This window comes from Eleutherodactylus coqui, chromosome 5 (assembly GCF_035609145.1).
Source record: "Eleutherodactylus coqui strain aEleCoq1 chromosome 5, aEleCoq1.hap1, whole genome shotgun sequence".
NCBI classification, from domain to species: Eukaryota; Metazoa; Chordata; class Amphibia; order Anura; family Eleutherodactylidae; genus Eleutherodactylus; species Eleutherodactylus coqui.
In genome coordinates, this window is record NC_089841.1 from 134,226,230 (window position 1) to 134,250,887 (window position 24,658).

Genomic DNA, 24,658 nt, shown 5'->3' on the forward strand with positions numbered 1-24,658 from the left:
GCAGCGATGATGCCCCTGCTGCCCCCCTTAGCTCTGCCTACCATTACTTTCTGTACATGGAACTAGTATAAGAGATAAGATGAACCAATAAGCATTAGCTTCTAATAAGAATGCCTACCTAGTATTTAAGAATCTGCTGTGATGTCACAAGTCAGTCTGGATTTGAGAACCTTTATGTCTCCTAGACTCATTAATGTTGACATTGAATAAATCTTCATTTCCTATGTCCCTTGTATCGTGTTGGATGTTGACTACTTTTTTATATGGGGGCTCGTGTCCGGGATCTGATGCAGATTGCATTTTTGCATCCACTCGTCTGAAGGTAAGGACAAAGACGCTATGGAGACCGGACCATGGTGCCCCGCTCAGTAACTTTCGCTGGGTAAAATGGAACACTCTCCTAGCCTGCTGCGTCTATACTTTCAGACCACGCAGTTGGAACCCTAAAGAGACTATGGAACTGAATGGTATACAGGGACGTTTTGAAATCAGCTAAAAAGATAAGACCCGGGTCTTGAGATATATTCTGAAGTTGTGAAGTAGTATGTTTTGTGATTGTGAGATGATATGCCCCGTCGAGTAGTGTTAGCAATTTAGTCTGAGACAATCGAAGGGAAAAGGCCTATCCCGTAGGGGTAGAAGATGATCTTGATCACTTCCTAGACAAGCCTCAGTAGCTCTATCGGATTTTGGGAGTGAAGACGCTTTGTCGTTAAATGTTCCGGGGTTAACAGTCCAGCGGAAATGAAAAAGAAAAAAAAAAAAACTGTAAAACTCGGCAATTGTTTTCTGTGCATGGGGAAAAAAGTACAGACTAAATATAGGCAGCGCAATCTCACAATTACCGCATGAATGCATGCAAAACAAAAAACTTCAGTAAACTGTCTTGTAAAGTTAGTAATTAGAGATGAGCGAGCACCAAAATGCTCGGGTGCTCGTTACTCGGGACGAAATTTTCGCAATGCTCGAGGGTTCGTTTCGAGTAACGAACCCCATTGAAGTCAATGGGCGACCCGAGCATTTTTGTATATCGCCGATGCTCGCTAAGATTTTCGTTTGTGAAAATCGGGGCAATACAAGAAAGTGATGGGAACGACACAGCAACGGATAGGGCAGGCGAGGGGCTACATGTTGGGCTGCATCTCAAGTTCCCAGGTCCCACTATTAAGCCACAATAGCGGCAAGAGTGCCCCCCCCCCCCCCGCACTGTCAGCGTAAAGATCGTTCTCCTCTGCCATAGCTGTAACAGCTGTGGCAGAGAAGAACGATGTTTGCCCATTGAATTCAATGGAGCCAGCAATACAGCAGGTTCCACTGAAAGCAATGGGCTGCCGGCGATCGCAGGATGAATTGTCGGGAAGGGGTTAAATATATAAGCCCTTCCCTGCAATTCATCCAGAAATGTGTTACAATAAAAATATATACCGGCGTATAAGGCGACGGGGCGTATAAGACGACCTCCCAACTGTCACCTTATACGCCGGCAATACAGTGGAGCAAAGAATAAAAATCATTACTCACTTCTTCTGACGTTCTGCGCCCCTCCTGCAGGCTGTCGCTCCCTCCTGGTCCACGGCAGAGCATTGCTTTCTGGACGCAGGGCTTGAAATCCCCGCCTCCAGAAACACAGCCAATCACAGCCATTCAATGACATCATTGTCATTGGCTGTGATTGGCTGAAGGCACGTGTGTTTCTGGAGGCGGGGATTTAAAGCCCTTCGTAGAGAAATCAATGCTCTGCCGGGAACCAGGAGGGAGCGACAGCCTGCAGCAGCGCCGCAGAACGTCAGAAGTAGTAAGTAATGATTTTTATTCTTTGCTCCACTGTATTGCCGGCGTATAAGGTGACAGTTGGGGGGTCGTCTTATACGCCCCGTCGCCTTATACGCCGGTATATATTTTTATTGTAACACATTTCTGGATGAATTGCAGGGAAGGGCTTATATATTTAAGCCCTTCCTGACAATTCATCCCCGCGCTCGCCGGCAGCCCATTGCTTTCAGTGGAACCTGCTGTATTGCTGGTTCCATTGAATTCAATGGGCAAACATCGTTCTTCTCTGCCACAGCTGTTACAGCTGTGGTAGAGAAGAAGGATTTGTCTTCTATATGTTCTCAATGGGGTCGGCGCTGCTGCCGCCGACCCAATTGAGCGCATATAGAGAAGATTTATGGCCTTAAGAAGGACCGTTGGGGTTCTTGAAACCTAAAATCACTCCTAACACTCTCCCTATAGCAGCTCCAACACGATAGCACTTTCCCTGAACTAATGTCAAAATGCATCTGTGGCGAGCAGCGGGAGGGGCAGATTTTAATACTTGGGTGACACCTAATCTCGCCAGCCACTCACTGCAGAGGGGTGGTATAGGGCTTGAACGTTGCAGGGGGAAGTTGTAATGCCTTCCCTGTCTTTCTATTGGCCAGAAAAGCGCGCAAATTTCTCAGGGAAGAAAGTGAAAGTAACCCGAACACCGCGTGGTGCTCGTTACGAGTAACGAGCATCTCGAACACCCTAATACTCGAACGAGTATCAAGCTCGGACGAGTATGCTCGCTCATCTCTATTAGTAAGGTGAAATTGGACAACAAAAGGTTAAAATATTTGTGTATTAAGATATGCAAAGGAATGTTGCATAAAGACGATTAAGAATAGTGCAAAACTGCACCCAAAATATGGCGTCTCCTTCTTATGGTAGCCTCTATGGCCAGAGGTAGAACAAAGAAGGGGGAGTGGTTAGCTTGTGGGCTGAGACTTGTAGTTCTATGAATAAATGCCACAAGTGTGAGATCATTGAGCTTTGTATATACCTGCCTCTAACAAAAGGCAGTTTATAACCTGACACCTTGGTATGTGATCTAGTCAGGTTTAGTACCGTGTTAGCTAGTAGAGAAAACAGTGATCTCTTCTGGAGTTCATCGTAGTACAGTTCGTAGATATTTGCTAACAAACCTTGTTAGTCTGAAGTAAATAAGCTTGGTAGATGGGATCTACCAAGGATTTGAACACTATCTCAAGTGTCACCTTTGAAATGTATGTTGCAGAATTTCAGTAAATGGTATTGTACAGTTAGTGATGGAAAACTGACTGTTGTTTAGATAAGATGGTGATTTTTAGAAGTGCTTTGTGTGAAAGACAAAGGTCAGCCCTTCTTCACCATCTAAGGGCTCCACCCTGGATGTGTCATGGAGGGTGTTTCCTCCCTATTGCCTAGATGGCCGTGTTGTTCATGTGGCCAGTAGCAGTCTGCATACCTTAATACATGTTTAGTGTGCAGAACCACCCCTTACCATCGCCCAGTCAGGCCACACCCCCAGTGGCCATTTCAGTGCTAGCTATGGCCCAGCAGCCATTTTAGAATCAGCTGTAACAATACCTTAGAGCTTAGACAGCTGCCCAAGTGCCATCTTTACTCCAGAACAGGCACGGGCTTCTCACCTCTCATCAATGTACCTTTTACCTGGCATTGCATTGGTAGTTCAAGGATTGGTGCGTTCTCCGAATTGCATAGGAATATTCAACCCCCCTGGTTATCTGCCTGCAGCCTGCATTAGCAGCCACCTTATGCTGTTCTGCCCGATATTGTGTTAAAAATTGCCTGCACATATAGTTTTTAAATGGGGATTTTATCCACTCATTCATACAGTTTGTGTCTCCCTATGCAAGTTCATGCAGAATCTGAGAAAAAAAAAAACTTTCAGAAAGAGAAAGGATTATTACGTGATAACTTGATAGTCTCTTTAGACAGTGCAAAAGTATTATTGTGTACAGGAATAGATAAATGGTTAATGCTTGATTCTCGCACATCTCTGATAAAGCTGCAGTTTCACTTTCCCCGTCATTTTCCTCTCGGTCTTTCAGTTAGACCGTCCAGTGGGAAAAAGGGAGGGGGGAATGTGTGTTGAACTTCTAATGTAAGAATTCCCGCAGTGGTACATGCTTGCTTTATTGGAATAGAAACTTGTAATGAAATGAATTACTGTCTTTATTGTAAGTTTATGCAAAGAGGAATGTTAATAAAAAATCTGGAGAAAGGGGATTGTCAAATTTTGGTGTTTTCTGACAGAGTATAATCCAGTATGATATAGCAAATGCATAGTATTCTGATGTTGACCTGAACTGGGATGCTTATTTTGAAGAAAGTTACAGAGCACAATGGCTGGAGAACAAAAGACTGTTAAACAATGAAAAAGATGGTGGATGGGCTGCAGAAATCCAATCGAAACGGCCCCACCACCGAACAACATCCAGAACAACCCACCTCCTTCATAGGTACAGAAGGATGGGTCCCAACACCTCCCCCTTGCTGGAGACCAATGCAGAATGTGCAGGAAGCATGGTCACTGGAGTAGAGACAACCCCCTCACTTCCTCTGCTCATACAGGAAGAGAAGGAGGAAGGAGCGAGGCCCAAAATGGCCACTACCAGAGACAAGCACATGGCAGAGCCATTCAGGCCCGCCCACAACCTCCATCTTGTTTTGCTTCTATTGTTCTGCTGTATGAAGATAATGCTGAATGAGGATGACCAGGTTCCTACCCACTGGGTCCCCAGGAACCTATGGTCAGAATACATGTATGGGGTCATTTTGTGAACTTTATGGTTGATACCGGAGCTGAACATTCAGTTATAACCTAACAACTAGCACCTATTTAACACAGAATAGCCCAGATTGTGGGAGCTACTGGACAAGGCAGGAAACATCACTTTATTGTACCACAGCAATGCCCCTTGGGAGACAAAGTCGTCCCTCATCAATTCCTGGATCCACCAGACTGTCTAATACCAAAATTGGGACAGGATATGATGAGAAAACTACAGGCCTAAGTGTCCTTTGAACCGGAAGAACAGATGCCTTTACAACTTGAGAAAGATGTTTCAACTCCTGCCCACATCCTCCCACTCACAGTGCTTCAAGAGAAGGAATGAAAATTGTTTGCTGTCATTCATGAGCCAGATCACTCAAGAACCACACCGAACCTAGTAATGAAGCTGCTAGGAGTATGGGCTGAAGACAATCCACCAGGACTAGCTCAGAAGTGTATGACAGCTTGTGGCTGCTGCTTCTACAATGATCTCTGTTTCTACTGATTTGCAGTCTGCTGTAGCTATTTGCAATTTGTGTACCTTCCAGGTTCTCTGTTACCTAGTCTCACCCTCGACCTCTGTTCCTGCTTGGTATGAGCCGTTCTGGTGTTAGGGTCATGACAGGGTTAGTCAGCGCCCAGGTTCCAGCTCAGGGCCGTTCTTGTCAGGACGATGACCCTGCTTTCTGTTAGGCAGGGATTTCATATTCCTCACCAATGCAGGGCTAATTCAGTCCTAGATTCCACCTTGTACCAAGCCACGCCCTGAGGAGTGAGTATCCGGTCTCTGGGTTAGCTGTCAGAGTCACCAAGTGATTTTCCTCCCCAGAAGGATGGCACAGTGGTTCTACACTCGAATACATAACAAGAATATACCTCCAGTCTCAGTACAGCTGGAGCCAGGGGCACACCCGGTGTCTATCAAGCAACACTGCCTACCATCTGCCGCCTGCCATGGCATCACACTGCACCGGAAAAGTTTCTGAAGTACGGTATCCTGAGGAGATACCAATACCCAGGAACACCCCTCTCCGGCCTATAAAGAAACCTGGAATAACAGAGTATCACCCAGTCCTGGATCTCAGAGCAGTGAATCAAGCTGTGGTTATTTTGCATCAGACAGTGCCCTACCCGTACACTTTGCTTGGACTAATACCTGGGGAAGCAACTCGCTTTACTGTGCTGAATTTGAAACTCGCTTTACTGCACCATCAGACTGATAGAGGACAGTCAGCTTATCTTTGCCTTCCAATGGGAAGACCCAAGAACTGGAGAAACGTGCCGCTTGCCCCGAGGGCTCAAGAACCCACCCGCACTCTTCAGAGAATCTCTTGCTACAGACCTAAGGAAGCTCTCTCTCCCTTCCAAGCCAGGCACTGTATTACTACAGCATATGGATGACCTCCTCATAACCGGATCTACCTCTGAACGAAGTCTGTAGAACACTAAGACAGTGTTTCGTCATCTTTATGAAGCTGGATACAAAGTCTCAAGAAAAGAAGCCACAGATCTGCCAAGCAACTGTCAAATACCTGGGATTTTATATCCCACAAGAAAAAGGTACAACTGGAAGTTGAAAGGAAGTAGGTTGTCTGCAATATCTTTGTACCAACAACCAGAAGAAAAAGTCAGAGAATTCCTTGGAGCTGCCGGATTCTGCAGAATATGGATACCCGGTTTTGCTAAAATGGCCAAACCCCTCTATGGAGTCACAAAGGGAGGTGAAGATGCCCTCTACTGCTGGAAGCAGGAACATACAAGGGCCTATGACAACATCAGGCAAGCTCTTCTAAAAGCACCCGCACTGGCCTTGCCTAATCTGGAGAAACCACTTACTCTGTATGTTCTCAAGAAGAAGAGACTGGTGATCGGCGTTCTCACCCAGATGATGGGATCATGGCATCAACCTGTTGTCCATCTCTCCAAGCAACTTGATAATGTAGCCATGGGATGAGAAGACTGGCAGCAACAGTGGCCTTGGTTACGGAAGCTGACAAGCTAACCGTGGGTCAAGATCTTACAGTACAAGAGCCATCTTCTGTCCTAACTTTGATGGATGCCACAGGTCACCACTAGCAGACAAAAGCTCGCATGACCAAGTTCCAAGGCCTCCTATGTGAAAACCCAAGACTGAAGTTGGAAGTGTGTACTACTCTAAATCCAGCAACTCTGTTGCCGACCAGAACCCCTGATTATAACTGCTGTGAGGTGATGGATGAAGTCTTTAGCAGCTATCCTGATCTACGAGAAACACCTCTCGAAGCTCCTGATGATGAATAGTACACAGGTGGTAACAGCCTCATGGATGAAGGCATATGCTATGTTGAATATGCGGTGGTCACCCTACAGACTACTACAAAAGCAGAACCACTGCCCAAAGGAACTTCAGCTCAAAGGGCAGAACTTATTGCACTTATCAAAGCCCTACAGCTGGCAGCTGGGGTGAAAGTCAATATCTTCACTAACTCAAAGTAGGCCTCCCTCACACTCTATGTTCATGGGGCCCTGTGAGAAGAGTCTGGTCACTTCAGCGGGTCAAGAAGTGAAGCACACTCCTATCATTCCGGAACTGTCAAAAGAGGAGTGGGTCATTCACTGTAAAGGAAAACAGAAGGGAGACTCACTCGTTGCACAGGGAAACAGAAAGGCAGATGCTGATGCCAAGCGAGCTGTCACTCTCCTTAAACGCTGAAAGTTCTGTCAAACTACAAGCCTTTTTTCCTGTTTTCCCCTCAGCAACTGGAACCCCTGCTACAATCAAAGCGAACAGGAATGGCTGAAGACAGAAGATGAGAAATACACACCTGAAGGCTGGTTCATTCTCTCCGATGGAAGAAGTGTGGTCCCAACAGCACTAGCAACGGAGATCGTCAAGAAAGTGCATGAGGACATGCTATGGGTCCACCACTATGGAAGAGCTAATTCAACATCCTAAAACTTACCAGGCGAGCACCAGAAAATGTGTCTTATAACCTGAAAATAGTCCCAGACAAGGACCTCTGAAGATTCCAGGGATACAATCTTATAGAGCTGCTCTCTTCCAAGATGTACTTTACTCGAATGCCTGCAGCTGATGGATGGAATTATCTCCTGGTCTTTGTCTGCACTTACACGGAGTGGGTGGAGGCCTACCCCACTAGGACTGAGAAAATCAACTTAAGTGGCCAGAACACTACTGAAAGACATAAATTAAAGACACAGCTTACCAGTATGGACTGGGTCAGACAATGGACCAGCGTTTGCTGCGGAGAACAAACAAGAGTTAGCCAACTGCTTCAAGATCAGATGGAAGCTGCACATTGTCTACAGACCTCAGAACTCAGGGAAGGCTGAGCGCATGAAGTGGACTTTAAAACTTGCCTAAGAGACGCTCTGTCAGGAGACTCACCTAAAATGGCCACAAGTCCTACCCATTGCTCTGCTCAGAAACAGATCTTCCCCCACCGAAATAACTGGTAGTTCCCCTCTTAAAATGAAGTAGGGGAGGCCTAGCCAAGGAGTGTTGGGGATTAGAGCAGACAAACTAGTGGGAGAGCAGACAAATTACCAGCAGATGCTTGCCCTGGGTAAGACCATGGCAACCATCGCCAAAAGAGCAGGAGAAAGGTTACCTACTTGTTTGAATATTACTGTGCAAAAGTTACCTATTTGTCTGGATACTGCTGTGTACTTATTTTTTCTTCTGCAGGCGTTCTATTAAGACGTGAAAGAGGCCCATCTTACTAGGCAGAAATATATTGCAGCCATAGGGGCACAAGACCTCAAGCTGCCATGTCACCTGAACAGATCACAGGAGGCTGTTTGGAACATTTAAATGTTGCTGTAAGAATTGTGGCTGTTGCGGCTAGTTGAAAGCTGTGAAAGACCCATGTATGGAGATGGCTTGGCTCCCAATCACACAGATTGGACATATATTTAAGCGTCTTTATTTAGTAAATTACACTAAAGCTGGAAGCGAAGACAAATGGGGAAACAAAAAACACTTCTCTTTTATTCAGAGCTCCAAATCCCTTCCATAGACATATATTTAAAACATGAAATGCCTGCTACATTCAGCCACTGTTAGGGGGTTTCATGCATCTTGTTTTATCATTGAGTTCAATGCATGCATGAAAGACTCCTTAGCTCCCTCTAGTGGTAACTGAAGGTCACCAACATGTTAACTTCTAGAGGGAACCTTCCATCATTTCTACATCTATGAAACTACCTACACCAATATAACATTGGGGCAGTGCTCTTTTTTTCAAACTTATTTTGTTGTAAATCATAACTTTAACCCCATTAAAGACCACAATGTTTCAGTCCAAAAGGACCGAACAATTTTTTAGTGATTTTATGCATGTGGTGGTTTTATAATTTTATCTTGAGCTGCCAACATTAATTTTGCAGCATTTTTTTTGCTATATTAAAAGTAACATGTACACAAAGTAAGAAGAAAAAAAGTTTGTTTTTAATGCATAGTTCTTTTTTTTTAAAATTAGTATATGTATGTATTTCAAACATTTTCATATATAGTTTGTATAATCTCGGATTATAGGTGCATATATGGCGACAATTTAGGTTGGTGTGGGCAGTGGGTTGTTTGCTTCATTTTGACTTTTACTTATTTTTGTGACTGTATTTTTAACATTTGTCCCCAACATCATGTTAGACCTGGGAAACATTCACACTGTAATGTTTTTCTTAATTAGTTACAGTTACAATTAAAACAGTTTTCTACTGTAACTGCAGCCTTCATAAGAGCCCTAATTATGGGGAAAAACACAAACCTATGGTGACAGTAATCGCTGGCAGAGCTGAGCTTGTCCGCTTAGACCCGACAGCTCTGCCACTACATTTTGCACTCGGCGATCACGTGATCAATCAAAACTAGACTAGTCCTGACATGCTGTCGATGCCTCCAAGTAGCCAATCTTTAAAGGCGTTTTGTCATTAAAAAAAAAAAAATTCTATACTCACCTACTCACCTATTTCTTCCCTATCAGTCTCCTTACCACATCTTCTCCTCTCTGAGCTTCTACAGTGCCCCGGGTCACCGACGCCGGCTGTCTTGTTATGAAGGCTGCATTCCTCACATTCCTTCTGGGCCGGTCAGTGGAGGTCATGTCCCTGTGCTGTAGCGTTCACTGCCTAGGAAGGAATTCTGATCTATTGCTGAGATAGCTCACATGAGCAGCCTCTGAAGTAGATCGGCCCTCTCCCTGCTGGCCTGTGACGTAACGTACATTGGCTGGCAGGAAGAAGGAAGACTGACGGCAATGTATGTAACCATACCATACCCCCCCCCCCCCCCCCCAGACTGCAGGAGACAGGAGAAGATAGGGAAGGTGAAGATATGGTAAGTAGACTGACGGGGGAGGAATTGGTAAGTATAAAATTTTTTATTTTTGTTTAATGACGGAACCCCTTTAAGGTTCATTCAGTGCGATCCCCTGCCACTGTGAAAACTACATAGTTATCTTATTTTCTACATCAATCTTACCTTGATAAGGTTTGGTCCGACACTGAATGATCAGAGATTGGTTTGTAGATTTCACCAAATAATACTCTCCTTTACCCTTGAAAGTATAATTCAAGCCATCAAATGTTATAATGTGAGGTTCACCAAAAGCTGAAGCTATAGCAGAAGACAGAAGCTAGTTACTAACTTAACGGAAAATTATGCATAACACCATTTATAGGAATAACGTTCCTCCTCACCAACTTTTGGGGGCTTGTATGTGCGGCAATCACTGGAGGGTCTTAGTTCTAGGTAGTACTGGCAGTTATCGGACCACAGACAACAGTAGTAGAAAGTAATCACATCATACAGCCAGTGGGAAAATCCAGGTATTCTGGGGGGCTTCTTGTAAGGAGGCGACCCCCAGTCATGTCCTCGGTCAGGTGTGCTGCCCCCTATTGAATCAGTAGTTAGGACCAGAGCTCCTGATGCATCATAGCAGCACTGTTGTCCTGCAGCAAATTTAGGGCTATAGGAAAAGGTAAAAAAAAGCCTCAATTTTCTGCTTTATTCACAAATTAATGTTGAAGTTGTATAAAATATGTGATAATATAGTTAAGCTAAAGCCAACAGGGTACCTTGCTTGTATGCTCCGCACACAGTGCACCGCGCCCTGGTGGTAAGTACACACACTGCCTTTTTCAATGTTGCAGCCATAATCTGTCTGAGGATAAAAAAAAAAAACACCACTTTTGACACTATTATAACTTTATTCTTTATCTACTAATAAATATATACAAGCAACTGGAAAGGTCAAGTGAACAAGGAAGGATGTGTTCATACTCTGAGAGGTGGCAAGGTGTTCCTTCCTCAAAAAGTAATTTATTTAAATCCTGGTATACTAAGCCAAGTCTCAGTCTGCCTACTTCTACTGCTAGGCGAAGGTGCAATTAAAATAGTATGAATCCCTATTATTATTAAAGTAGCTATCCGGTTTTTAATAAAGCTGTAAATGCTATTAACCCCTTGAGGACATTGATTTTGTCAAAGTGGTTAGGAGAAAACAAAAATTTAAAAGAGGCAATTTTTAAATTTTTTTTTACTAACAGCCATCCGAGAGCTTGTTTTTTTTTTAGGACAAATTACTATGAAAAGTACCATATAATGTACTGAAAAATTCTTTAAAAATTTTCCATGTGCAGTGAAATAGAAAAACACAAATGTGGCTTTTTTGAGGTGGTGTTGGGGGTGGGGGCGGGATTGTGTAATCGGGATATGCACTGACATGCTAACTTTATTCTGTGGGTCACAATTATTACAACATTACTAAATTTAGAAAATATTTTTTTAAAGATATTTAACTATCTTCTGACCATCATTTTGTAAATCTTTTGCATCCATGCAGCTGTGTGAAGGCTTGTTTTTTTTTGCAGGGCAAGCTGTAAATTCTACTGGTACTGTTTTGAGATACATACAACCTTTTGATCACTTATTCATTTTTTTTTGGAGACGGGGTGACCAAAAAAAAAAAAAACTAGACACCTTTTAGAAATTTCACGCGTGTGGTGGTTTTACTGCCCTATTTTTTTTCCTTCAGCTACCAAAATAATTTTTACTGTAGATTTTTTTTCTGTGATATATAAGGCTATTTTTTAATATCTTTTTTCACAGACTTTGTTCCCCATTTTTTTTCGTTTTATTGGGGTTAAAAAGCTAAAACATAAGATTTTTCCTCTACGTTTATAGTTTTTTTAAATTAGTATAGTTACGCTAAAATAAAGTATGAGAATGGGTTCCATATTTTGTTTTGGATGTTTTGATATATAATGCGTATAGTTTGGGATTACAGGTCCCATAAGGCAACGGTTTTGGTTGGCGTCGGTCACTCTCTTTTATGTGTATATTTTTAATTTATTCTGTAATAATTTTTACCTATTTTTACAATTCGTTTTTTGACATCGTGTATACATTATTTTACAATAATTATACATTATTTTAGCGCTGGAATGAGCAGCTCCATGCCCATGCCCCATGCAATACGGGAAAAGATCTCTTTTGCCCCCGAACGGGTATTAAAATACAATTTCTAATTGCAATAATGGAGCAGCTTTTAATCTACCGATAACTATTTAGGCTGTAGAACTAGATGAGAATTAACTTCTGATATACGGCTCCTTTGTAGTAAAAGATGGAAGTTATATACAGACACATCTACTATGGACAGAAACACTTTCTATGTCTATATTTTAGACTTGTTGGCAAACAAGCGATAAGTTGTATAGCATGCAACAAGCCATAAGGCAAACAGAGGCAGACTATCAGCCCTGGCACTTACATGGTATCTTCCTGTATCCGCTCTGGACTGTTCTAGAGTACAAGGGCAATCGGCTACCTCATTCTGGAAGTTAGGCAGGTTGAAATTTTCCAAATTTTTCCATGCGATACACTTATTGGTCGCCCAGTCAGCGGGGTTTTGCCTGAAGTTTTCTGATAAGTGCCAGGCTAAGGCATGAACAGGGCTCCATATTGCATGTACATTTCTGAGATACAGAGTAATACATTGTCATGAGGAGAAGCTTGAAACGCAGTGCAGGCAGAAATACTGTTATATGAAGTGCAGCTCATAATATGTTAACTTTGGCACCATCTTATAAGATTATACATTACAACCAGAGTGGTTTCCTGCAAACTGAATGGACACATAAGAAGGTATTGTACTTGTCAGAAATTGCCTCTGTTCTGCAAACTGTAAAACATATGCATTCTGGATTTGTAACACATCCTATATCCATTGTGAAGGATGTAAAAAGCTTCTACTAAGGGGCACATCATGTAGGCCAGAGCTACTGTTGATAGATGTAATATCCACTACAATGAATCTGAATATATAACAGAGACCAGGATAGAAGTGTAAAGAATGCAGTCAGATAGCGAAGCAAGGTGATTTGGGATTTTAATAGCCATTCTTCCTCCCCTCACAGGTAATGGCATATTCTGGGTATTGTTAGAGGTAGACTTTCAAGTTATATGTGGCTCAATTCAGATTTTAATATGGATATGCTACAATATATTCACATTGAAGTACTTTACATTAGTTAGCATCAAACATTTAGAGGCTTAATGTGTAACATAAGTAAACCTAAGGCCACGTTCACATATGGCAGACTTGTCTCAAATTTCCAGTGCCGATTCTATAATGCAAATCTTTGACAACGTACAGTACAATATATGTGGAGGGGCTATCAAAAGTCAATCTGCATATAGAAGGAAAACATTAACAAAAAATTCAGATTGCCAACAGAGGAAGTGACAAAATCTATGGCACAAGTGATCTGCTATGTGTGGGTGAACCCTAAAAGTTATCTACGCTATATTGAAATTGGTGCATCTGAAGCTATTGTAACCTTCAAAGGGGTTTTACAAAGATCACAAGTTATTCGCTATCCACAGGATAGGAGACAAGGTGCTGATCGGTTGGGGTCTTACCGCTGAGACCCCAACCGCTACAGAGAAGGGCGATTATGTGTCCCCCAACTTCCTCACCTCCACACTGTGGGCTGATTGCACCCCCTGCAGTAAAAAGGAAACTAAATGGAGCGCTGCTTGTGCAAGTGTGCTGACGCTCTATTTACTTTTAATAAGACTGCTGAGATAGCCGAGCTGTAAGTGCTCAGGTAATTCCCTCAGCCCCACTGAAATGAATGGAGCGTTGACCATGTATGCTTGGCCAATGCTTCATTCTTTCTAATGTCACTGCAAGGGGAAGAAGTGACTCTTGCAGTGACTGGCAGAGGGGTACACAAGACCCCCGTTCTCGAGATCAGTAGTGGTCTCAAAAGTGATATCCCCACCGATCAGTAAGTTATACCCTATTCTCTGGATTGGGCATAATTTGTTATTTTGGTACAACCTCTTTAAAACAACACCAGGTATGAAAGTTGAAGGAACACAAAAAATAGAAATATATAGGAAAGGCCAACTACTTTGTAAACCCCAACCACATTTTCAGATGAATTGGTACAAGGGCTCCATAAATCTAAAATCAGTATATTTGCACCAGAAAACTAGTGATTGATAGAGCATTGATAAATGTTACATTCGGATAGATCAGATGAAGTTGTAGAGTTACAAGTAGATGTGAGGATTAATCAGGTACAGACAATGTTTTCAGCAATATCATGGGCATGCAGTGCAAGTCTTGTTCCGGGCTTACCTAGCTTTGTTTTGCTTCACTAAAAACCATTTGTCATAAAATTACCTCTCTCCTTCCTCCCCGGTGTTTGCCCGGATCCTTAACATTCCCACTTCCCACTGGTCGTATGGGGATGGTGCAGGAACTGGAGTGAAAGTGAAGCTGCCATTGTTGGGGAGAGCTGTCTCCAATGTGTAGAGGTAAGTCCAGTGTGCCTCCGATGATTCACTATATGGAACTCCTGGAAAATGAATGCAAATAAGACATATCTGTGGGGCTCTCATCTTTACATTGCTGTGATGTAGATTTAACAATATTGAAAATGGAGTAATAAAAAAAAATGATCTGCTCACTAGGAACAGAGTACTGTTATACATATAAGTGGTTTGGTACGTTTTGTCTCCATGGGTAGAGCAAGACAAAATGGCATGGGTACACTAAAGACAAAATCTGGATTAGAATATTGGATATTTACAAAAAGATAATTGAATACTCACGGAAATGCTACAAACTACGTAAGAGGCAAGTTGGAGCAGTAGTAAGGTAATTGGAAACCTTTACAACGGCTCTGATAGGTCACAACTCCCTTTATTAATATATCTTTAATTCTATACTACGTATTTAGTAGACAAAAACCTTATTGGTACAAACTCCAAAAGTGCTGTTTAAACGTTTTCACTATGTATTGTCCTGATCACCCAATCCCTTTAGACTGTAAAAGAGTGAGTGATGCACACTGATCCTACAACTATTATGAACTTTGTAAGCTGTATAACAAGTGGGAACAGCCCAGCGAACAGCAGTTACTGGTAAAATGCAAATAACTTTTTAGCTAAAACTAGTTACGCAACTTTTTGTTTCCAAATCATATACATTACAGTGGCCTCAGTACCATGGGAACGTAATGTATTTACAGGATATTTAATGCTAAGTTCAATTAGTTTTACTACAATCCTGAAGTTTCTTCTGGAGCCGAACTTCACTGAGGCAGAAATGTCTAATGTAAAGTATAGAGCCCTTCAAAGTGTAGACACTTAATTAAAACTCAATTTTATTGGAACAGTTAAGAAAGTGGGGCTTGGACTGACAAACAAAAGTGACCCAGATGTCCCCCATCGAAAAATGTGAAAGAGGCAATAATAGTTTTCAGGGGACATTGTGATCGCTAATAAAGACATACAACACGCAATACAAAACAGTCCGAATAAAGATGGAAAACGCACTAGCACCGATACAGATCGGACTTATGTTGAATAGAAAATAGAACTGATAGAATATTTACCCGTAGGTACATGAAAAAATCCTAAAATAATAAATGTATTGATAATTCCTAGAATCAAGACTAATCTTTGGTTAAAAAAAAACAGACGATTCCCTAGTACATGAGTTTCCTTTGGGACTTTGGTTCAACAAGTTGAACCAAAGAAAACTCATGTACTATGGAATTACCTACATTTTTATTCAGACCGCTTTGTATTTGCATGTTGTATGTTTTACACTGTTAGCCAAGAGCAAGACTAGAACGAACTCCCACATCTCCTGCTTCCTGGGCTGTAGCACTGATTGTGATTGCAGGTGACAGAAGCCACTATTCAACTCTAGCCAAAATTACCGGAGTTACAGTACTATGACCACCTGATTTTTGCCCCCATTGCCTACGCTGGGGAATGAACTAGAGCAAATATACTTCAGTTGCTGGAGGAATGTATATAGTGTATTGTAGGATGACAAACACCTTGTGCACTGTGACTGGACGCCATCATTATAGGTTCAGTAATATGCAAAAGTAGTCACTGTTGTGGCAATATATGGACATGTACGAGGCATTATGGTGAACACACTAGACTCAATATAAAGCAACATACAATAAAATTATATACTGCTTTAGTTTCTCACAGAATACTTTTAATAGGTTTACATTTAGGGGGTTTGTAAACTTTTAAACAAAAAATTTAGTCGGGGTCCACACGGGGCTGATCTGCAGTGGAATGTCTGCGGCAGATCAGATGCGGATTGTTTCCACAGTTTGTGAACGAAATTCTCAAAATCTCATCCATTTTGCTACTACTGTAACTTCTGCTGCAAATCCGCCTCGTCTGAATCTCCCCTTAGATACAAAATGACTTTAAATATTGTTCAGGCATATATAGGATGATTTAAAAATAGAGATGAGCGAATATACTCGCTAAGGCTAACTACTGAAGCGAGTAGTGCCTTAGTCGAGTATCCTCCCGCTCGTCTCTAAAGATTCAGGGGCCGACGGGGATCGGCGGGGGAGAGCGGGGAGGAACGGAGGGGAGATCCTTCTCTCCCTCTCTCCCCCCTGCTCACCGCCGCAACTCACCTGTCACCCGCGCCGGCAGCCGAGAAGTTAGAGACGAGCGGGAGGATACTGGACTAAGGCACTACTCGCTCGAATAGTTAGCCTTAGGGAGTATGCTCGCTCATCTCGATTTAAAAAGAGTCATGCAAATGTAAAGCTGATTTATCCATACATGAAGTGACTTGCAACAGCCAGAAGAAAGGTATTAGAAACTTGTAAAGTTATTTTATCTTAACAGATGTTTGATAGGAGCGCCTTTGGTGACACAACAGATGTCAGGCATCATGAAAAGAGCTACAGTAGGCAGACATAACAGCCAGTTCATTGTAGCCACACATTGTCTTATTAATGTCTTTATATTTTTCATCTGCTCATGCAGTCATTATAATCTATTACATAGGTTCCTGTAAGGCCCCCAACCTTTTATACCTTGTGAGTCCCATTCAGCTTTGAGTGATGATTAGGAACCACATTAAACTCACAAAGAGGAGAGAAATGTTTATGCTAATGTTACACAGACACTATGGAAGCAGCTCACATCATGTAGTGAAGAATCACACAAGTGAATGGGGTCGTGTTGGAATATAGGATCCCACCAAACATTTTTTTTTACAGAGGCCTCCACTAACCTCTGTCCGCATGTCACCACATTGTAAACATTATCTGCAAAGCAATCAGTAAATATGGATACCTAATTTTTGACAATAGTGGATGATATACTGGGGTTCATGGACGGCATCCTGACCTCACCTGTTTCATTATAGCCCCAAACCTCTATAGAGACATGCTGAGTCTGGAGAGTGCCAGCAGTCCAGGTCATTGTGAGGGATCCGTTATGTCCAGGAGTTCCATAATATTGCCATTTTTGTGAATTAGCCAATTTACTCTTTTCATCGTCTGAAGCTTTGCTGTGATGAACTGGAAAGCAAAAAAAGGAAAATAGCAATAATCTCATCTCACATTGTTAGAATTATTCATTAATTGTTCTCCTATTTTTGTTTTTTCAGCTGTGCTTTTTCAAAGTCATAACTTATATAGCGTATTGAAAAACTTAATATTTTTAAAGTGGGTTGAAATAGCATTTTTACAGCATTCATGGTGCAGTAAAAAAACTATTTCATTCTATGGGTCATTATGATTATGGGAATACCAAATGTATATAGTTTTGATTATGTTCAATCACTTAAAAATAAAGAAAATTTTAAAAAATAGATATTTGTTTCAGCATCAGACAGAAGTATCTATTTTTTCCCTCAACAGAGCTGTGTGAGGACTTACTGGTTTTACCTAATCAACTTTTGATCATTTTTTATTCCATTTTTTTTTAGTTGTGGTGGTCACAAAAAAAGCAATCCTGGTGTGTTTTTGTTTGCTTCATGGTATTCACCGCTCTGGATAAACAATGTGATATTTTATTTTTTCAGACTTTTTTGAATGCGGTGATACCAATTTTTTTTTTTAACATCCATTTAACTTTTATCTATTTTTTTACAATTTTTTTGTCCCCAAGTGGGACTTGAATTTGCAGTGGCTTGATTGCTTTTGCAATACACTGAAGAGTGTAATAGAGATACTACCATGGTAGGCCTAGAGTCATTTATTAGACCACCAGGTGCTACGACAACCAAATGGAACCTCACGATTACATTGTTGCGGGAGCGGATCAGGGACGGAGTCCCCTCCATTTGTCTAGCCATTGAAATGTTGTGGTCAGCCCTACCTCTAAAGGGTTAATCAACGGATATCGGAGTTAGCTTCAATCCTGGCATCTGCTCTGTAGTTAGTGGTCTGAGCCCCTAACCTGTTCCATACAATCCCTACACACGCACATGCATCGTATATGTATAGTTGAAGCTGCTAGGGGGTTAGCAGTAATAACAATTATTGTTATATTGCTACACGGATTATAATGCTTTAATGGTAAACTGTCACATTGTACATGTTCTCCAATATGTGGGCAGCAGATTATAGAGCAGAAAGAGCTTAACAGACAGCGATATAGGGGGAAGGATTCAAAGATCCAGTATAGCTTGTGGCTTAGAGGTCCAGAGGGCGTCTCATCAGTGATTGGTAGCTACCTCTATATGAACACTCAAACATGGAGGCTGTCCGTTAGGGAGTAGGACCACCCACTAGACTCCTAAACCCATAAGGAGCATGGATTTAACCCCTTCCCGACATGCACCATATATAAACGGGACTGTCAGGATGTAGTTTTATACTAAACCAAGTCTGCCCTCTACTGCCATTGGTGTTTTTTAAACTATGTCTGTATGGGAGTTTCCATGTTCTGCAGCATCTTACCTGCCAGCCATGTACCAGAAAATAATGAACTGGTCTCTCCATTACATAGCAATGCAAATGGGATACGGCCAGTCTGGAATACCAGTGGAGAAATGCAGTGAACATCTCCAGATTCACTCACGTAACCCCGAGTATCGGTTTCATTATCGAATCTGTTGGTAGAAAAATAATCTCTGTTACTTCTGACAGTACTTTATTAGGACCAGAAATCATAGCCAATGACCAACATTGAGGGATTCACTTGTAAGTCACACGGATGTAAGTACACTGCTAGAGCCTGGAACCACTGAGGTTTGGAAACTTTGCTAATATTTTTACTGAATGTATAGACCAGAATATTACCCATTATAGTTTATAATGGGTAATATTATAAACTATAGTCTACCTCATTCTTTCAGTTACTACATATAAAGAATTTTCCGTAGAGATGAGCGAACGTACTCGGTAAGGGCGATTTCGCAATCGAGCACCGCGGTTTCGAGTACTTCACTACTCGGGTGAAAAGTACTCGGGGGCGTTGTGGGGCGGGGGGTTGCAGAGGGGAGTGGGGGGTAGCAGCGGGGAACAGGGGGGAGCCCTCTCTCTCTCCCTCTCCCCCCCACTCCCCTCTGCAACCCCCCGCCCCACAGCGCACCCGAGTACTTTTCACTCGAGTAGTGAAGTACTCGAAAATTGTGGTGCTCGATTGCGAAATCGCCCTTACCGAGTACGTTCGCTCATCTCTAATTTTCCGCTTAATCTGCCGTGACTCCTGTGCGCAATTTATAATCAACGCAGCTTGCCCTTAATGTTGGGTTTAGCTAGATGAGAGGATCCAGTATTATGGAAAACAGCATTATCGCTGGGTAATGACATATTGTACAACTTTCTAATATACCTTTTATTCTCATCATTAAGAAGATCCCTTTTTTGATGGCAACAAAAGGAAATATTCTTGTTTTCACACAGAGACTTAAAACCTGTTGAGCCGAATATGTGAGTTGCTGCTCGCACTAAACAGCACATAGACACCTTTCCCTGCGCTGTCCGAACGGCGAGGTCAGTGGACATTGCAAATCCTACTCTCATCTGTGATATGGACCACAATGGGACATACAGCGATTTTTTTTTCCTGCAGATATCTGTGCACGTAAAAAAGCACTCATGTGAATATTCAAATTGGTTATAGTGGGTCTATGTGAAGTAGATGGACAGTGCAAGGATGGGAAAAAGGTTTGTCTGAATGGGCCCTTAGTCCTGCTCACACACCTGCAGTGTGATAGTTTAGATTAGGCACAAATTTACCCCTGCTTTGGACAAGAGTAAAGGCCCATTTACATGGAGCGATGATCGCTCAAAGATCGCTTAATCGACAGTTTGAGTGACAGCTTTGAGCGATCATTTTGCATAAAGTATTAAGTAGCTACTCAGCTACTTAAGAGCAATTAAGTGTGCAAATGAAGCCATCACTGAATGCAGTTAATAGCCCGAGGACTCTTATCTGCTTTCAGTTCTTCTGTTCTCCAGTGGGAAACAATGGTATCAGCACTACCTGCGGAGAACTACTGATAAGGTTGAATGACGATTTTCAGGTTGGACTGAATTTAATGATTAGCTAGCAGTGCACGATGGGCGATCATTTAGACGCAACGATTATCGCTCAAACTATCACTTTCTAGTGATTTTTGAGCGATCATCGCTCCATGTAAATGGGCCTTAAGGGCACCCACACACTTGCGTTTTTTTAACGCTGCATTTTTTGTTAACGCGATTGTCAATGGGACTTTGTAATGTTAAAACCGCAACGCACCAAAAACGCAAGTTGCGTTGCTTTTTTAACATTGGAAAGTCTCATTGACAATCGCGTTAACAAAAAACGCAGCATTAAAAAAACGCAAGTGTGTGGGAGCCCTTAGTCAAGGAAGGTTTTTAGTCTATGAATGCCAAGGAAAGATTTTCCATTCAATGAGGGCTGCCTGCAGACAAATGGGTCAGATTCGGCATGCGGGATCCGAGCCTGCTTGGCCACTGATCCCGCGTACCTGTCGTTTTTCCTCTGTGCTGCAGATGTGCCGGCCATCGCACATACGCAGTACAGATTTACCCGCACCGTCGCTAGGCAATTACGTGGGTCCCGCGATCTTTCCGCAACATCAATTGCGAAAGGGCCGAATGGCTTCCATTGACTTCAATAGAAGCCAGCTGTGTGTAGCCTGCACAAAAATAGAACAAGCTGCGATTTTACCCCCGTGAGCAGAAAATCGCAATTGATTTCCGCTCGTGGGCAGGAAAAAGCGCTTTTGCATAGCATGCTATAGCAGGTATTTGCTGCGGAAACCAGGGGCAGACACCTTCTCCAGAATCTGCAATACAAATCCGGCCGTGTGCAGCTATCGAAAGTAAGCAGAAATCTTGATACGTTGAGAAAATAAAATACTAAATTATATTGTAAGGAGTGTTAACAGCGCTTTATGTATAAACTGTATACAATTAGCTTACAAGCGCCCTCTACTGGTGCCTGCAAGCAGCCACAATGTTATCATTTAACTGTATATGTCTATGCAGGTGACAAGGTCTGGAGCAGTAACTGGACCTCTGACTGGTTTTAAAGATATATTAATAAATTAAACACAAATGAAGAAAAAACAAACAAACAATTGTTTTCATGGGTGGAAATTCACTTTAGGCTTCATTTCCCCACTTACCTGCAAATCACATCTTGAGCTTTATCACAAATTGCATCTAGAACAATAAAGTCTTTCCCTCCCATTAAAGTCCCTGAGTGGGGAGAAATATGGACACATAATTCTCGATAATCTGTACAGCAGTTTTCTAAGTTCAAACAACTTGCATGGCAGGAACAGTTCTGGAGTTTCTGCCCACATTGTGCCCGACAAGATTCACCTGTAGATAGAAACAAACATACGTCACATTTCAGGGCTGCTACACTATGTAGTTAATCAGGATACTGTTAAAATGTGTCATCTAATAACTACAGGTAGGATGATGAATGTATAGCTGGGTCCAGAAGTACAGGGTGATTCAAAAAGAATGGCGCAAAAGTAAAACTGATTTATCCGTATAACAGCCAGAATGAAATGAAAGATAGAACTCTTCAAGTTTTTAAATGCACTTTCGGGCTAATACCCACGGACTACTGCTGCAGAATTCACGGCCGCCGCGAATTCCACAGCAATGACCTCCATAGATATGATATAGTTAACAATTCTCTCCTGCCCACGAGCGGAAATCAACTGCAATTTTCTGCTCGCGAGGGAGTTTAGCAGCATGTTCTAATTTTTTCAGAAAAATCACACGGACAGCTTCCATTGCAGTCAATGGAAGTGGTCCGTCCCGCGATATTCCGCGCTGTGGGCACTGCGGAGTATTGTGGGAATCGCCGGCGCTTCAAGTGCTGCACTGCGCATGCTCCCCGGGTGAGACACTCGCGGCGGATCCGGACAGGTGAGTACTGAGTCTCTGGGGAGCGCCGGGTCTGATTCCGCTGTGAGATTTTGCTGTCAGAATTCGACCTGGCCGTGGGCATGAGGCCTTACAGAGGTTTGATGTGGGCGCTGTTGGTGACACTAGACGTCTTAAAACACCACATCTCCACTGAGGTGGCATCATTTAACTGCAACAAAGGTAAGATGGAAGCCACCACAGTCATGTACGGATAACAGAATTTAAAAAAAATCTACAATCAGAAAATAAAAACAAAATGATAAAAATTTTATATGTTTCATTATCTTTTAATTAGTTTTTATTAGTTTAAAATATGATACATTTCCCAAGGCTTTCTGAGCAGATTTTGTACACTATGGCCCCCTGCACATGGGTGGAAATTCTGCGGCGGGATTTCCTGCAGAATTTCCGCCCATGGAAGCTGCCATAGGATTGCATTACAAAACGCAATCCTATGCAGACGGCCGCGATTTGTCCGCGTGAAAATACACGTGAAAAACAAATCGCGGCATGCTCTATTTCTGTGCGGGTCTCGCAGAGGCCCGCACAAAAATGTCACTCCCCGGCCGCTGGCTCTGCTTTGCGCGTGCGCTGGCTGGCCGGCAGCTGGCACATCAAAGAGCCGGAGCCGCGGGAGAGGTGAGCGCCGCACTGGTCCCTGTAGGGGCTCAGGACGGGTCCCACTGCGAGAATTCTCACAGCCGGAGCTAACCCGGCCATCTGCAGGCAGCCTATATCCCCCTTGTTGTAAATATAACTTTTGCACATTGATATGGAAATTCTTGTAACAAGGACTCTTGTCTCACAGTAAAGATTAAAACAGTAAAGTTTATTTAGAATAAGTGTTAGAAATAATAAGTAGTAAGTAAGAAATTAGATTCTGGGTCCAGAGAGAATTTGCTTCCTAATCTACATCAGGGGTTTTTTAAAAAGTCACTGCGCTTAATTTTTTTTTTCTTCGAAAGTGTACAGCATAGGTGATTATAACCATTTTTGCAATATGGTTTATCAGCCTATTCTGTACATTTTCGTAGAACACCCCTCTTCAGCTATGCAGCTTGATGAAGAGAGTGCTGAGAAAACCTGTCTTCAGTTAACTGCATAGCTGAATATGGATCTCCGGCTGTGCTCGCACGGTTATCTCTAGGGCAGGCACAGCTGCCTTAGGTTTTATTACATTTATACATACATTTTACTTTTAGCATGCTCTCTTGACATGCTTGTTTATAGAAAGCTCCTGCCGCCATCCCCCAGCATTGTTAAGAGAAAGAAGCCATCCGGTGTTACAGACAACTTTTCCCCTTCACAATGCCCGGTCCCCGCGGGACCCCATGCACTGCAAGTAACAGAATGTATGTCACAACCCAATGAATTGAGTCACTGACAGTGTGTAACAGGCGGGTTCTGTTAGTCCGGGTAAATGTGTCTGCTGCTCTCTTGCTATTCTAGGCATATGTGTGCGCCCCTCTACACCTCCTGTACAAATGGACTCTCAGCTTCTAATTTCCATCAGCACTGCAGGAGTTAATCCTCCTCAAGTGCTTACAGCCCAGCTGCAGGGTAATAGGCTATAGCCCTCTAATTTAAGTGAGCTGGGGATCCTCCTCCTTTGCCTGAGCGTTGGTGTGAGTTTCCCTCAGTCAAACAGCATAGGTCCCTTGTCTTGGACATCTGTGTCTGCTCTGATCGCAGAGCTTACCTGGACATTTGTTCTCTGCCTGCTCCTACTTTGCACTGGTTTCTGTTTATAGTCCGGCTTGTTGTACTGTGCACCGATGCCTCTGACCCCCATGGGTCAGTTGCCAACCACACAAGGACTACTCCAAGAGGTAGCAGCCTGCGTGGTTACCCGAGGCAAAGTCCAAATCTCTGCACAGGGGTTAAATTGTGAATACCAGGGGACCATCCTAATGCCTTTAGGATTAGCCCAAAGTCAAACCGTTTGGTTGGCACACTGGGCCCACACTCGCTATCTGTAACAGGTGCTACATGCATTGCCCATGTAGCAGGATGGTGTAACAATGACAGGTGGAGGTAGCACATTTTTACAAAAATAGATTTTACTGACCTTTAGCATAATAAACGTTACTTCTCTTAACAGGATGGTTCACGATTCTGGGATGTATTAAGAGAAGCACAGAGTCTAGATCATGTGAGGTCATTACCCCCCTCTACTCTTCCTTAGTCAGACCTCATCTGGAATACTGTGTTCAGTTCTGGGCACCCCACTTAAAAAAAAGACTTAGACAAACTGGAGCAAGTTCAGAGAAGAGTTACCAAGTTAGTGAGCGGTCTGCAAATCATGTCCTATAAGGAACAGTTAAAGGATCCTGGAATGTTTAGCTTCCAAAAAAGAGGGCTGAACTTAATAGC

At 42.7% G+C, this 24,658-nt stretch overlaps 1 protein-coding gene across 4 annotated transcripts in view; it reads right to left on the minus strand.

Moving 5' to 3' along the window:
- LOC136627798 (uncharacterized) overlaps positions 1 to 24,658 on the minus strand; it is a 158,593-nt gene that overhangs the window by 97,875 nt on the left and 36,060 nt on the right. For 3 of the 4 annotated variants that reach the window (XM_066603196.1, XM_066603193.1, XM_066603195.1), the window contains exons 2-10: positions 21,526 to 21,724; positions 18,842 to 18,993; positions 17,288 to 17,455; positions 14,281 to 14,455; positions 12,358 to 12,562; positions 10,661 to 10,746; positions 10,283 to 10,551; positions 10,065 to 10,199; positions 7,789 to 7,824 (exon numbers count right to left, since the gene is read on the minus strand). In XM_066603196.1, the coding sequence (XP_066459293.1) occupies positions 7,789 to 7,824; positions 10,065 to 10,199; positions 10,283 to 10,551; positions 10,661 to 10,746; positions 12,358 to 12,562; positions 14,281 to 14,455; positions 17,288 to 17,455; positions 18,842 to 18,993; positions 21,526 to 21,724 (1,425 nt within the window). The remainder of the gene's footprint in view (positions 1 to 7,788; positions 7,825 to 10,064; positions 10,200 to 10,282; positions 10,552 to 10,660; positions 10,747 to 12,357; positions 12,563 to 14,280; positions 14,456 to 17,287; positions 17,456 to 18,841; positions 18,994 to 21,525; positions 21,725 to 24,658) is intronic. The other variant, XM_066603194.1, reaches the window with a different exon arrangement.